We start from the raw sequence: 14,823 nt of genomic DNA, 5'->3' as shown, positions 1-14,823 counted from the left end.
CGGAAGCTTAATAAATAGCGGCAACTATAACACAAATGTGCAGGCTGAAAATAATGTTTATGTTATATGTTTATATGGTATGCATGTATTTAGCTTTCACAAGACCAGTACGCTGAGTTGGATGTTAAAGTTCTGTCTTTAATTGTTATTCTAATTCAATGCTACTAATATTTGATCTAATTCATACATTCAGCGTATATAGCGGGTAGCAGTGTAAAATAGATATCAACAACCTCCTACTTTGCACAACGTTCATTGTTACACCATGGATTCAGTATTCCTACCATAACAATACTACGAATTGAAATCAATGATAAAAGGCAACATATTATCGTCATGCCAACTATTAAAATTTAAACAACAAATTGATATTTGAATGCTTGCAAGCTCTTTTATAAGCCTGAAAAAAGTGTTTGATTGGTTTGAATTTAATTGTGTGCGAGTAAATCCTGATAAATTCCAATCCAATGAAGTTGAAAATAAAACCTTTAGAAAGAGGTATGTTTATATTAAACAGTCAACTAACATATAATGCGATGAGATTGTATAACCTAAAGATATTTTTATTGATTTTAAACTTAATTTGAATTCCCACATTTATAAAAATAATCCTCGTTAATCATCTCAACAACTGATTTTTAAAACGCATTGGTCGTTAGTGTACGAAATTAAATAAATTGATCATTTTCCTTTGGTATGGCATTTTTGAAACACAAATAACACCAACAAATTAAACATATTAAGGAAATGGCCTATCGATTTACATATAAAGACTATGTTAGTTCGTTTGATAAATTACTTGAAAACGAGCAAAAAATCCATCACTGAAAATGAGACTCATGCGTAACATGGCTATTGAATGTTTTAAAATTGTAAATAGTACTCACCACCATGTTTACAAGATTTGTTTGAGATAAAATATTGTAAATATAGCTTTATATATTATAGTATTGTAGATTTACCTAGGATTAAAACATCAAAATATGGTAAGAACTATTTCAAATATACAGCTGCTGTGTTATGGAATGATAAATACTTATTTCGAATTCATTCAGTTTTTAAAATATTCAAAAGTCAGAGTTTGAAATAAATGTAATTTAAAAATTGTGCAGTTTATCAATTGATATATTCTGTTAAATATTACCATTTCCATCATACTATATAATATTTTGACTAACATTTTGTGCTATGTGTTTTACCAGATTTCTAATCACGCTTACTTTACATGTATTTATGTCTTTACCTTTAGTAGACTGCTAGTCATGCTATTGACGTGCTTGTTTTGTATTTTGGGAATTTCTATCTTAATTTCATTTACCACTCATTACTGTTTTGTCATGCTCGTTGCAGTAATATGATTATAAGTCATTCGAAATATTGATAACGTGTTATTTCATTTTCTATCTCTATATCCAACATCATGTATAGGTGGATATTTATTGCCGTTAAAACTGTTTGTGTGCTTTCAAAATATGACTTAAGATAATTCTTTGAATATGCAGAGAAAAATGGAAGTCCTGCGTATATTTCGATTAATATGATTAAAAGATTTCAGCTTCACTATTTTGAAGCCACGAGACGCTTATACATAGAAACATTTTATGATTGCAGTTTCTATTGTAGTCAGTAACTATTTTTTTTAATAAGGCTTACATGTATTTTATTCTTTTTTCTTGCCTTTATTTCCTTGATGTTGTAATCAAGTGAAATTTTCCTAAAAGCTTATAGTGATTCAATTTTTTTTAATATCATAAACTTTTGACAATCATTGGCTTATTTTTATATGGGGAATAAGTTCTTTTTAATTTGCTATCATCATGATCATAGTGTCAAAGTCAAGCATATAAACAATATTAGAACCATTTTGGTAAAATATCAGCGTAGTTGTATACCCAAGGAAAGGAGATATATGCAGACCCCTTCAATACTATTGTAATAAATACAAAATAATACTATTTGTGTGACATTGACCTCATATTGTGTACATAAATGACAACTGAATCATTTGAAAACATCATATTTGATTAAAAACCAAACGAAATTTACTTTTTAGCAGTCAAAAGTTATTTATTCCAAACTGATTTTTACTGTTTTTTATATGTTGTACTTTTCCATTACCGTCCTAGACTAGAGAAAAATTGCACCCACGACACATGATTAATTAAACCATATTCATTGTGGACCTGTCCCACGTTCTACGAGCCTAAAATGCAGTCGTTTCGACGGTTAAACCATAATTTGTTTTCACTAACTAGTAATAATTTGTTATTACTGAAGGTGTTTCCTTTTTTCGTTTAAATTATTTCATAGTTTGTCATGTCGGGTTCTTTTAGTGCTGACTATGCGACTGGCTTTGATTTTTAATTTTTCGCTTTTGGTTTGAGTTTTTTTAACTTAAGTGAACTGTGTTGCAAAGTTATGTGTCATTTTTGCAAAGGTATTCCTTATGCATCTCCCTATAGTATATTTTTTTATCTTTTTAGATAAACAACAAAATATCCGATTTGATCAAGAAGGTGAAAAAGTCAGACAAAAGCTTGAAAGACAGTTAATACGAGCAAATTATGAAAAACAAAAAGCAGACGATAACGCAAAGCAGGCTTTAAAAGACCGCCGATTATTTGAACAGAAAAAGAAAGAAGAGGTAGAACAACTGCGTAAACATGCTGAACGAATGGAGGAAGAAAATCGAAAACTGAGAGAAGAGGAAGCTTTAAGAATAGAAGAACAAGATAATAAGGGTAGGGATATTCTATGTTTGCCGTCTGTTCAATTGTATGATCTAAATTGTTTCAACTAATGCAGAAATAAAAAAATGGATATAATAAGATGCTGAATATAAATCGATTAAACAAATATCAAGTAAATTAACTCATCATAGATACCTGGATTGAATTTTGTATTTGCGCCAGACGTGCGTTTTGTTTAGAAAATACTCATCAGTGACGCTCGAATAAACAAATGTTGAAAGGGCCAAATCGAGCAGGAAGTTAAAGAGCATTGAGGACTTAAAATTCCCAAATCTTTGGTCAATTCTACGACTAGAACAGTTCTACGGCTAAAATTAATTTAGTCGGTTTTATCCATAAAACAGCTTGTCTTAAATATAAATATGTCAAGAAAATACAATATATGTTAAAACATTCTCATCATAGCACTGTTTTGACTTTCATTGACCTCATTTAGAACTGCTCTACAATCATGGCAGGTTTAGTCAGTTCTACGGCTTGAATAGTTTTAGACAGTTCTTCTTACAGTTCTACAATTATGACTGATTTAGTAAGTTCTCCCGACAGTTATACGGTTAGGACTGATCTGGTCAGTTCTACAGACAGTTCTACTAGTACTGATATTAACAGTTCTACCTAGAACAGTTTTAGACAGTTCTACCCTAGAACTGATCCTGACAGTTCTACTTAGAATAGTTCTTAGGTAGAACTGTAGGACAGTTTATAACAGTTATATGACTGATCATTTTGACAGTTTTTACGAGAGGTTAGAAGTGATCTCCTCTTTATGTGCATAAAAACAATATTAAGTTAAAGTTTAAAGAGTATTTCTCTAATAAAGGGTAACAAACTCATTAACAAGAAAAAACGGGAATGAATCTTTGACTCATGACCAGCAATTTGTCTTTAGATTTTATTCGTTATTTTGATTCCTATATTTATCATTACAATTTTCATTATTTTATTATCATTAACAGATTTTATTTTAATTATTTAAAGCGAAAGAGGAGGCTTTGAAAAGTAAAGAACAGACAGACAAGTGTATACTGTCTTAAACAGGTTTTAACTGGTAACCAGCGTATTGCCAGAGATTGCATAGTTGTGGTAATTACCTTTCTTTGTGGACAAAACTAAAAAACAGCTCATATTTGCTGTCAACGTTGAAAAGCATTTTATTTCACCAAGTGTGCATTATTTGATCGCATATCTTATGTTTCATATTAAAATGTTTATTGTATTTTAAATAATTATCTTATTGCAAAGCTTAGTATGAGTTAAGTTATAAATTGTTCAATATCTATATGTGTATATATATGTATATTCATAATCTTATAATATTAAAAAATATTGTAATTAATCTGTTGACTTTGTGTCGCTAAATATTAGAACGAATTTGAGAAAAAACATGTTATAACTTATCTAATATAATTTATCCCCAATCCAATTTTGGCCAGAATGAGAGAGAAAGGTATTATGTAACATGGTGTGTTCAAGGGGATATAATAGGATTATGCGGCCACTTTTATTTCAAACGTCAAGTTGAGTGAGTATCAAATATATCAACATGACGAAATTGTTGGTTTGGTGTACAAGCATAAAATTTGGCGTGGTAGTACTGTTTCTTTATGTTTCAAACAATATTAGCTACCGACCTACCTTGAATTTTTTCAAGATATATAAAAATCAATTAACATCCCTTATATAAGAACAGATTTGACTTGGTAGTAGTGCTATGGTATTTTAAAAAATATGAGATATACATTTATCCTGAAATGTACAAAAAGGTGGCCTGATTCCAAAATGGCCGCAAACATATTAAAGTTAACGTATATCCCTTATATTGATTCTAATTTACTATGTTAGTTGTGCTGGGTGTTTCGAACAATATCATGGTCCTAAATAAAAATTTCAATATGGTGGTATTTTCTTAGTTGGCCAATATACGATATCAAAATAAAATAAATGCCCTTCTATAAGTGATTTGTTATGACGAACCTTCAGTTATCTATTCGCCCTGTAATACCAACTGTATGTCGGGTTTATTAAACATCAAACGATTTGTGAGGAAATTATGGAAAATTGTAACTATGTTACCATTCTTGATAAACAGTAGTATACTACGAGGAAGCACGCGTATACATGAAGATACTGGTGTAATTCCAATATCTAAGATATATGTAGATACTTTACCTGATTTATTATTCTCGATTTGACCAGTTTTCTCTGTGATCAACTAGAAGAGGACATAGTTATGGTCTAAACATAGCGGTAATATCAGGCTTGCCCTTGACAAGCGTTTTTTTGTTTGGGAAAATAGTAAATGTCGATCAAACACATGAGAAGAACTACACACTTGCAGAGTGAGAACTAGAAGCAATCCATTTTAGGCAAACTAAATGGTAGTTCTGATAAAAAGTATTTCAATTTAAAAAGAAAATTATATAATCTTGTACATTCTTATTCATTTGTTCTAACAGGGATGTTCTGAGTCCGATCACCTCTACTGGATTATCCTACCTAGACTTTCTCTGTACAGTATTCTTTGGCGGGAATGTTGAACACACAAAACACTCAGAAATATTTATGTGCTTTTTGGATTAGCTGTGTCAGTTTAAGATCGCCCTCATACCTCCGACCATCAAGGGGATCTTAAACTGACACACCTCGATATCATTGACAAAATATTACCAACTCATCTCCGTACGCGAATTGTTCATGTCTGGTGACCATTTTTGAATACATGTGAGTTTTAATATATTCTGAACACTTATCAGTTCAGTTATTGTTGTTTTGGGGTGTTTTTCATTGATGAAGGCTGTGCAATTGATTATGTTGCTAACATCTTCTTTTGTTTAAAACTTTGGTGGATTAAACTCTCATTGGCAAATTAAATATCTCATCTCCTTATTTTTATACTTAATACGACTCAACGTTTCTGAAATAAGTAGCCACATTGCTATATTTGATATTCTACAGTTATGAACAATTTTCTTAATAATCCTACTGTCATAACCATACTTATTGAGATTTTCATATGAAAAAAAAAGTTTTTCTAATAAATAATGACAAAGGAGTAGGTTCGGTAAAGGCCGATTTTGGCCAAATTTCAGGTTCTTCTAACGAAAGATTTTGAACACTTTTTAAACACTTCAGTGTCTATTTTAGTTGAATCAATTGGTTTATGTGAAAGATTTTAACAAATTCAGTCATTAGAAATGCTTCAATTGAAGCTTAAATATGAAAAATTTATCAAATATGCCAAAATATGTCACTTTTCAGATGGGTTTTGTCAAAAATGAAAGTGGCCGCATCCGCAACTTTTATAAATGTTATATGTTATCGTCATATCAACTTACATCTCAATATTAAGAATGAACACGAATGCGGCCACTTTCATTTAAGACGGAAACCGTCTAGAATTTAACTACAATGCTAAAATTGTGAAGATTTCAGTAATTTAGCATGACTTAATGGTGCTAGTTTCCGATATATGTGCATTGTATTGTCAAAAAAAACAACATATTTATGTAGCAGAAGCATTCTTATTTCCAATAAATAACTAAAAGTTTACAATTTAACAATTTTGTAAAACTGCTATATTGGGGCCAAAAAGGGGTCTGGCTGGACCTACTCCTTTGCGTCTTTTCGTTTTAATATTAAGCGACACAAACAAATAAATCATACGTGATTGAGTTGGCGGTACTTAAACTAGGGTATTCCCAATTCTTGATAGATCATACAATTCGGGATTGAATATTTAAACGTAATAATTGCTTGTTAAAACGCATTTAGACACACTCAAGAACATCTAAATTTCGAATCCCCATATCTCACACCGATATTTTACATGTATGAGTACATAAACAATAGCATTAAGGGAGGTTACATGTAAGTCAGCTTTTTGAAGTTAGCCATGTATTCATGGAGAAAATTATATGTTTTCTTGCAGGATAAGCAAGTTTCCTAAGAGGGTAAGGCATGTTTTCTCTAAGGATAATCCATGGTTTGGGAAGGGTAAGCAACGTTTTTCTTGGACAGAAGGCCATCCTTCTAGGAGGGTTGGTCATGTTTTCTGAGAGAGTAAGTAATGCTTTCTTAGAGAGTAAGTCATGTTTTCTGAGAAGATGAGCTATGAATTCTATGAATCTGAGAGCACGTCATGTTTTCAGCGAGGTTAAGTCATGATCATTGGTGAGAAGCCTATGAATTTCGGGGTCGGTAAACTAATTATATAAAAGATGTCTTGAACAATTAGCCTTATGTTGACTAAGTCATGCTTTTATGGAGGGTAAACTATCATGTCTCGCCAGAAAACTACGACCTAATGGGGAGGGGGTCATTCAATTTTTACGGACCTATAAAGATCTATAAACTATGTTGTCTAGAAGGGTAAGCGTTTATCCAGCGAGTGCTCAATGTTTTTTCTTCAAAGTGAGATCCTTTTTTTGGAATAGTAAGCCTTTTTTACATGAAGGATAATCATCATTTTTTGTGAGGGTACTTTATATTTTTAGGAAAAGTTAGCTATTTTGGTCTTATAAACATAAGCCATGTTTTCTGGAAAAGTAAACCATATTTAACATGTTTAATGATAGAATAAGTGATACCCATGGGAGACTAGGTTACCTTTTTCTTTGATGATGAGCCTTTTCCCCAGGGACGATAGCCTGTGTTGTTTTAAAACATTGTAAGCCATTTCGAAAGGGGTAAGCTATATGTACCTGGTCGCTACGCATGTTTTCTATGAGGATAAACTATGTGTAAAACCTTCCCTACTCTCCCAGAAAACATATCTTCGTATCCTTCAAGAAAAAAGACTTACTTTTATACAAAACATGTTTGATCTATGTTTTACATTTATGTTTTTAAAGGCTTCTGAGAGAGCTGTCTACTATAAATGTTTATCATTTGTTTTTATTATTTCTTTACATTCAAGTTTACTTCCACTTTATTTGAAATTTGGTGGATAGTTGTCTCGTCGAATTGGCAATGATACAAAATCTCCTTGTTTTTGAATAAATCTTGTTTATGGTTCTTGAAAATATACAGTTATAAGATAAACCCACTCTGGTAACTTAAAGTGCCAACAACAATTTAATTTTTAGATTTTATATAATTATACATCCTTGTCTTTCAATTAACTTTTACGACCGTTCCTGATGACGGTTCCTCTAAAACAAGCGATTCGAACGAAACAAGTTTATTTGCTCGTGTATGTAACAGCGTATTAGATTTAACGAGAGAAAAAATATTAAACCAGGGTTTGCGTTATCACAAACTAGTCTAAACATTCCGGTACTAGGATATCATTCGTAAATATAACTCAACATGTATACATCTTATACGTTCAGGTATTTCACTTCCAATCTTTTATGGTAATATTCTTTACAAGCACAAAAATGACATTATTCAACTCAAAAGCTAACAAAACCTTTAAACAGACTTAAGAAGGGATGTAGTTACGACACTGTTGTCAGGTCATTAAAGATATATACTTGTTCAGTGATAATGCACGCCATACTTAATTCCAAATTGAAAACAAGAAACTTAAATTAAAAAAAAATACAAGACTAATAAAGGCCAGAGGCTTCTGACTTGACACAGGCGCAAAAATGAGGCGGGGTTAAACATGTTTATGAGACTTCAACCCTCCCCCATACCTCTAGCCAATATAGAAAAGTAAACGCATAACAATACGCACATTAAAATTCAGATCAGTCTGATGTCAGAAGATGTAACCAAAGAAAATAAACAAAATGACATTAATACATAAATAACAACAGACTACTAGCAGTTAACTGACATGCTAGCTCCAGACTTCAATTAAACTGATTGTCATTATATGAATATCAGGCATAATCCTTCCCCTTAGGGGTTTAGTATCACATCATCATAACATATATGAGAAGAATATAACCGGTGTCATGCCAACAACTGATTTGTAACAAATGTGTTAAGGTCCGATGCAAAGACCCTATAAGTGAATCAATATTAATACCAAAATATGCAATCTTTAATGACCTGACAACAGTATCGTTACTATATCACTTCTTAATAAGTCTATTTAAAGGTTTTGTATGCAATCTTTAATGACCTGACAACAGTATCGTAACTATATCCCTTCTTAATACGTCTATTTAAAGGTTTTGTATGCAATCTTTAATCACCTGACAACAGTATCGTAAATATATCCTTTCTTTATAAGTCTATTTAAAAGGTTTACTTTATTTTTACTTTTTAAAGGTATTTTTTTCTTAATGTTTCGAAAATTCGTCAATAAAACATATTGTTATGGTATGATTGCCAATCAGACAACTCTCCGCATGATTCAATAATAAGCAAAGCCCAAACCGCATATAAAGCTCTAAAAGACCCGAAAATGACAAATGTAAAGCAATTCAATCTAAAAAAAACTAACGGCCTCATTAATGTACCAAAAAAGGAACGGATAACAAATATGTAACACATCCACAGACGACAACCATCGAATAACACGCTTCTGATTTGGAACAGGCACATACATACAGAATGTGCTTGCCTTAAAAGTGTATGCATGTAAACCCTCCACCTAACCTGGGACAGTAGCGTCACAGTACAACATAAGTGCGAACTATAGAAATCAGTTGAAAAGGCTAACTCATCAGATAGATGCAAATAGAAATACTGCACACAGTGGACAAGACCGGGTACTTTTATATCCCAACAACAAAACTGCACTAAGTAAATGTCTGAAAGTACTCGTAGCTACTGACAGCTAGTTCAAAGCCAGTATAAGAACTAGTTTAATTCAAGACTAATATTGCTTACATCTACTTCATTTAAATTTTTGTCACATTTTCAATCAAACTAGTCATCTCCTTATTTTTATATATATTTCGTTGAACTTTTGTTTGAAGAGAGATATTTAGTCAATACTTATATTGAAACAATATCGTTTGGTGGTCACATTTAAACAGAATGAGAATGTTTACCGTACAATACAAATCATGTTTTACAACACCCTGAATTGCGAAAAGTTCCGCGTTGGAATTCTTTCGATGACAACGCTCGGCCATAATGTTTGAGTTTTGAGACTATATTTGTCATTTTCTAAATTCCAAATGGAACCATATCACCAAACATGAACTCCTGTGACCATGAAACTTTTTTAATGTGATGAGACTATGATAAAACATTGAATCGAAAATCTGTGTCCCCTTTTCTTCTAGATATAATATAAAATCCATGTCATCAGAATAATATTCACTTTTTTTGTTTTTACAAATTACCCTATTTTAATGTTTGCATGCTTTGATGTTCAAGATACATTTATTCCTCTTTTGAATTGAATGAAATTTAATACACTGTCAATTGGTCAATCACATTAACAAATTAAACTTTTAAATTGAAGGTCTCTTTGTTCTTGTGACATATGTTATCTATATAGATTTTAAGTTCTCATTTAACCGATATTATATGTAGGGTAAAAATCGCGAAGTTCCTAAATTTGTATCTAACGCTTGTTTGTCTGCTTCGACTATTTCCATATTTTAGGGTAATTCAATTCGATGATTTCTTTTTTGGGTATTTTAAAATCTACTACAGATTTCTGATCAACAAAATTCTAGTTATCAGACTTCAAAACATATTGGTGAAACGGGTATTTACCGGTGCTAACCATATAACTCATCCAAACGTCACAAAAAAAGTTAAATCTCAAAAATATTGAACTCCGAGGAAAATTCAAAACGGAAAGTATTTAATCAAATGGTACAATCTCAAACACATTAAGCTAATAGATAATAACTGTCATACAAATGTATTTCTGACTTGGTACAGGCATTTTCTTATTTAGAAAATGGGGGGTAACAGATGGTTTATAAGCTAGCTAAACCTCTTAGGTGAATGCCATTCGCATCAAATGCAATTATATTGACAACGATGTGTGAACAAATCAAATATACATTTATAATTTAGATAAAAAAAAAGTCAGAAATAGGGTTTACAGAAGTCAACTTGTATTAATATCTTACTCACTTTAACAAAGTCCGAGTGAGAAAACTATTTTACATCCCAGCTGTTTCAGATTAGACGAAAAAACATTTACAATATCATAAAACCTAGTTTAGAACGCCACATAACAGTTAAATTTTTTTTTTATATATTACTATATAATGTAGACCCTTTATGACCCCCGAACATGATGAATAGATATCAAACAATGTCAACTCGCCCCACTTGCCAATCGGCCAATACTATATCGCCACTTTACAAAACAATCAGTCTAACATCTCACTTATTAAGGAAAAAGGTTTAAACGCCAATGAATAAAGGTCTGCCAATTTACCTCACTTATAAAAAGATCTTGCTTCCTTTAAGTATGTTAAATAACTGTTAGTTCGTATCAAGTTGTCCTGGTGAAGTGGTATGTGTCATGGCTTTGATATGCTAAATGTCTTGAGTTCGAATCCCAGCATATACACTGGATTTTTTCTAAGTGAGTTTTGATAGATAGTCGTCTTCTCCGTATAATAGATGAAGTTTTATAGTGGATTTGACATTCCCGCCAAAATGTTACAGAACAAAGGAAAGCATGCATAACAAAGAAACTCAAACTGGCGTGATCTGTTAGGCCTGATCCGGCTCAGATCACCCCTGTCAGAACAAAGAAACTGGGATGTAAACGTAATGAACATTTAAATGACATATAGTTAACAAGTGTTAACAAACTTATGTACAAGTAATTAAACAAGGTGTATAGATGTGAACAAATTTAATGTGAAACCAGTGTCCATTACATTAAACTAATTGTAAACATGTTTACTGTAAACGGCGTTTGATGTGAACATGGCCTAAGTTCTAATTAATTTTATGCTATTTTGGATTCACAATAGCAATCAATTTACTGGACAAATTAATCAACCCGACTATGATTTATAAATAAAACAAAATAATCTAATGATTTCAAATACACATTTTTATTAAATCTATCAAAAATATTTAAAGAGTCCGGCAAATCGGTTAGCGTTTTTGGTATTCGACATTCGGTTCTTCCGACTGTTAATCGGTTAACCATTGACACCACTACTTTAAACAGAAACACACGCAAACCCTCACGAAATATTATAGTTCATGCCGTCAAATATTTTCCATAGCTCATTATGTTGCATGCTGAGCGATGGATCTTCAAATCCTGATTTCAAATTGTTTGTTTGGCCAAGCTTCGAATCGAAACCATGATTATACGTACTTCAGACGACTGTGCTTGAGCAAGACCACTAAGGCAGTTACTACAGTTTTATTCCATTTCTAAGGAACAACATGAAATTAAAAGACCTTGTTTCTTTATCAAATGTTGTAAAAGGTTTACCGTGAAGGTATACCAAACGAACCGAGTTCAAACACTTAACAGCTCAAAACTTGTAGTTATTACCAATTTATATCTTCATTTATTCTTCTGCAAATGCATCCTATAAATTTGATCCACGTGTGTGAAATTTGCTGACAGAAATCTGAAGGATTTCATTTGCAAAAAGGTTCACCATCCCATGATGATAATGATAATGATGATCACATAAGAATAGAAATAGAATACTAATCTCGCTTTCTTTTTAAAATCCAATGATACTTTTTCGCGGTTATATGTAAAAGTTCCAATAAATACTAAAATGGCTGACAACATGAGCATTAAACAAAAACAGCAAAATGATGCATTCCAGTTTCCAGTCAAATCGTCCAAATACCCAGTAATTCAGATTTTTTTTTATTTATAAACATTTGAATTAATAGAAAATGATATTATACCTTTTATTTTACGGAAGAAAAAAAACTCTTAATGTACTTTAGGTAGCAATACACAGTTAGGAAAAAAACTTAAAATTGACACTCATAATTTTTAAACACCCTCTTTCCCGTCCTGTCTAACAAAGAAGGCTTTATATGTGTGTTATGCATGTATATACTTACAGAAAGAGAATCTTCCATAGATTTGATTTCTAATGGTCATAAGGGTGAAATATAATCCCTCTTGGGTGTAACCATGGCAACAATCTGCATTTCTTAGATACAAAATCTAGCAAAAAAGGGGGTGAACATGTCACAAAAGTCTCCAAAATTTGGTCTAAAGGAAAATTTCAATCAATTACAGTAATACCTTTCCTGAATCCATAAGTTTATATCTATCAAGTGGTCCCAAAAAAATCATATGCTAATCTGCTCGTTTTTCCATAAAATTGAATTGAAAAGATCGAGCGCAAAATCTTTGTTGATAAACACTACAATAATGTATGGACCTATGAACGGTACGGATAGGAAAATACGGACTGTCAATCATATAAATGGCCTATAAAACATGTTAAAACAATCTATATGTTCATATAAACCCACTAAGAAGGCTATATTATTCTTCAAATATCTAAAAATCAATTTTATTGTACAAAAACTTTCATATTTAAAAAATTCACAGGGGCCATAATGCGAAACTAAACTTCTAACTGTGTATTGCTACCTTAAGGATTAACATTTTTTTCCCCAATTCCACTTTAAATGGATTTCTGTTTTCTACTAGCTAAAACGAGCAAATTGGCCTGCTAGTTTTGAAAATCGGTTCAGAAATAAATATTTTATGAAGGTTAGCAGTTGACACTGAAATGCAACAAAAAAGTGATTTTATGAAACATGCCATGTCAAAGTGCATTTTCTCCTTTTTTAGTCAAATTTCTAAAACTACACCTTTTAAGCCTGTCTTTTCTTGTTTAAAAACTTAAATTAACCTTAACAGTAGACAAATTTTACAAGTTAAAGCTATTTTAAAGCTCTAGAATGTCAATTTTGTTGTGTATTACCATACCAAAGCCTTGGTAAAAATTTAGTAAATACTGAATTCATTTATAATAGCGGGAAAAAATTTAGGCTTAATTCATGCTAAATTGTGACTTTATACTTGCTAAAATAATAAATTTGATTTAGTCGCATGAAAAAATATAAAGCGTTCCCTTCTAAGGTTTCTACATAACGCGCAATCTTCTTTTCCAAGGGGTAGCCAATAAAGTTTCAATTTATGACGGAACCAAATCTTTGTGTCAAAATGTCTATATTGGTTGCTAAGGACAATAAACAACAAAACTAACATTTATTGTCATTCTAAAGGTTGTTTCTCCCTCAGAATTGTATCTATAACCTAGTTATCAATAGATTTGTGGTATGATTTCTCTAAAAAAAAAAGCAATTCTTTGCTTTGTCAATGCCATAAGGTAGCAATACACAGTTAGGAAAAAAACTTAAAATTGACACTCATAATTTTTATACACCCTCTTTCCCCTCCTGTCTAACAAAGAAGGCTTTATATGTGTGTTATGCATGTATATACTTATAGAAAGAGAATCTTCCATAGATTTGATTTTTAATGGTCATAAGGGTGAAATATAATCCCTCTTGGGTGTAACCATGGCAACAATTTGCATTTCTTAGATACAAAATCTAGCAAAAAAGGGGGGTGAACATGTCACAAAAGTCTCCAAAATTTGGTCTAAAGGAAAATTTCAATCAATTACATATAAACCCACTAAGAAGGCTATATTATTCTTCAAATATCTAAAAATCAATTTTATTGTACAAAAACTTTCATATTTAAAAAATTCACAGGGGCCATAATGCGAAACTAAACTTCTAACTGTGTATTGCTACCTTAAGTCTTGCTGCAATAGATATAAAGATCAACAAAATAATTTGCAGGTGTCTTTTTCACAAGTCTACATAACTGTTTGACTCTATCAGAATAACTCAGTAGCATATGAGTCAGAAACTATTGTAACGATAGTCAAAAACTATTATTCCGATATCCAATTTTGATAGTTCACGTTCCCAGTGTCACATATGAGCAATAACCTCATAGTAAATAAAAGAGCATTGCAGTATATTACATGGAAAGAAAGACCAATCTCATAATTGAAGTGTATAAATTTAATTATGCATCATTCGTGTATGTTGCACGTCCTTCTGGATGAAGATTTCAATATTAATGGAAGACGAAAGAAAAGAAAAAATTCTTTTAATAGAATATGAGATATTTTTTTTTCAAAATTTGTTAAATACATGTAGTATGTAGTATACGTAG

The 14,823-nt window shown here is 31.5% G+C and overlaps 1 protein-coding gene across 1 annotated transcript in view; it reads left to right on the top strand.

Moving 5' to 3' along the window:
* The window catches only part of LOC139483151 (golgin subfamily A member 6-like protein 24), a 28,825-nt gene extending 25,041 nt beyond the window's left edge, over window positions 1-3,784 (top strand). The window contains exons 5-6 of the mRNA XM_071267186.1: window positions 2,484-2,741; window positions 3,729-3,784. Coding sequence (XP_071123287.1) covers window positions 2,484-2,741; window positions 3,729-3,784 — 314 coding nt within the window. The remainder of the gene's footprint in view (window positions 1-2,483; window positions 2,742-3,728) is intronic.
* Window positions 3,785-14,823: the final 11,039 nt, after the last annotated feature.

This window comes from Mytilus edulis, chromosome 7 (assembly GCF_963676685.1).
Source record: "Mytilus edulis chromosome 7, xbMytEdul2.2, whole genome shotgun sequence".
Taxonomy (NCBI): Eukaryota; Metazoa; Mollusca; class Bivalvia; order Mytilida; family Mytilidae; genus Mytilus; species Mytilus edulis.
Note: the sequence above shows the minus strand (reverse complement) of the source record. Positions and strands in the feature narration are given on the sequence as shown.